We start from the raw sequence: 1,421 nt of genomic DNA on the forward strand, positions 1-1,421 counted from the left end.
CACTTGAGCACTGGAGGTTGAGGCTGCAGTGAGCTGAGACTGTGGCACTGCACTCCAGTCTGGGTGACAAAGTGAGATCCTGTCTCAGAAAAGAAAAAAAAAAGTACAAAATAGTATATGATTATACTTGGGGTTAATTTCCTCATGCAAAATACCACTTCACAAGTTTGTTTCTGCAAGAAAATCAAGGTGTTCCTTTACTGTATCTAGTAGGGATTGAAGAAAAGAAAACTTACTGTCCATGAGGATACCAACGGTGCTTAGTAGTAAAGAACATTTTGCTAAGTTTTTCTATCATAGGTCCTTCCTCAAGGTGTTCAACTTTTTCTTCCAATCTGGTTTTCAGCACTTGATCATGTGTTTCTTCATTGTTATGCACAGGATCTGGCCGAGGGATAGGCTACAAAATAATCAGTAACAAACATCATGAAGATGTGGGAATGTTAGCCAGCATTTGTTCGAGATTACAATAAAACAATTACTATACTCAGTAATTCACTATAGTACTTTAGGGAGGGCAAGTAAGTTATCAAAACAAAGTTTCACTTAGTTGCATTATTCATTAGTCAGAAATATTTTTCTTCTCACACCAAATTTTAGGTTTCTTTTCTAATAATAAAGTTCTTATTTAGGCCAGGTGCAGTGAGTGGCTCATGCCTGTAATCCCAGCACTTTGGGAAACCAAGACAGGAGAATCGTTTGAGCCCAGGAGTTCCAAAGCACGGGACCAGCTTGGACAACATGGTCAGACAAAAAAATTTAAAAACTATCTAGGCGTGATGGCATGCACCTGTAGTCCCAGCTACTCGAGAGGCTGAAGTGGGGGGATCACTTGAGACCAGGAGGTCGAAGCTACCTGTGATCACACTACTGCGTTCCAGCCTGGGTGACAGGGTGAAACCGTGTCTCAAAAAAAAGAGAAAGAAAAATAGAAAGGCCGGGTGTGGTGGCTCATGCCTGTAATTCCAGCACTTTGGGAGGCCAAGGTGGGAGGATCACTTCAGTTTGAGTTCAAGACCAGCCTGGGCAACACAGCGAGATCTTGTCTCTACTACAAATAGAAAAAAAAAAAAGAAAAAAAGAAAAAAAGAAAGCCCTCATTTAACATTCTTATTTTCCACAGTAATAAAGTACTTATTACTTCAGTTTCTGTTTCTCAAAGGTATAAATTATGTCTATTTTATTTTTAAACTTAAAAGTTTACCATTCACTTTATGTATCATTAAGGTGAGAAACTGAAAAACTTTTCACTGAAAATGACCTTTTTTGGCTGGGCGCGGTGGCTCACGCCTGTAATCCCAGCACTTTGGGAGGCCGAGGCGGGTGGATCACCTGAGGTCAGGACAAGACCAGCCTGGCCAACAGGGTGAAACCCTGTCTCTACTAAAAATACAAAAATTAGCTTGGTGCGGTAGCGCATG

General features: G+C 40.8%; 1 protein-coding gene across 5 annotated transcripts in view; it reads right to left on the reverse strand.

Moving 5' to 3' along the window:
• The window catches only part of MRPL42 (mitochondrial ribosomal protein L42), a 37,032-nt gene that overhangs the window by 16,219 nt on the left and 19,392 nt on the right, over positions 1–1,421 (reverse strand). For all 5 annotated transcript variants that reach the window (XM_011993171.1, XM_011993168.1, XM_011993172.1 and 2 more), the window contains one exon: positions 237–400. In XM_011993171.1, coding sequence (XP_011848561.1) covers positions 237–400 — 164 coding nt within the window. The remainder of the gene's footprint in view (positions 1–236; positions 401–1,421) is intronic.

This window comes from Mandrillus leucophaeus, unplaced genomic scaffold (genome assembly GCF_000951045.1).
Source record: "Mandrillus leucophaeus isolate KB7577 unplaced genomic scaffold, Mleu.le_1.0 Scaffold427, whole genome shotgun sequence".
Lineage (NCBI taxonomy): Eukaryota > Metazoa > Chordata > Mammalia > Primates > Cercopithecidae > Mandrillus > Mandrillus leucophaeus.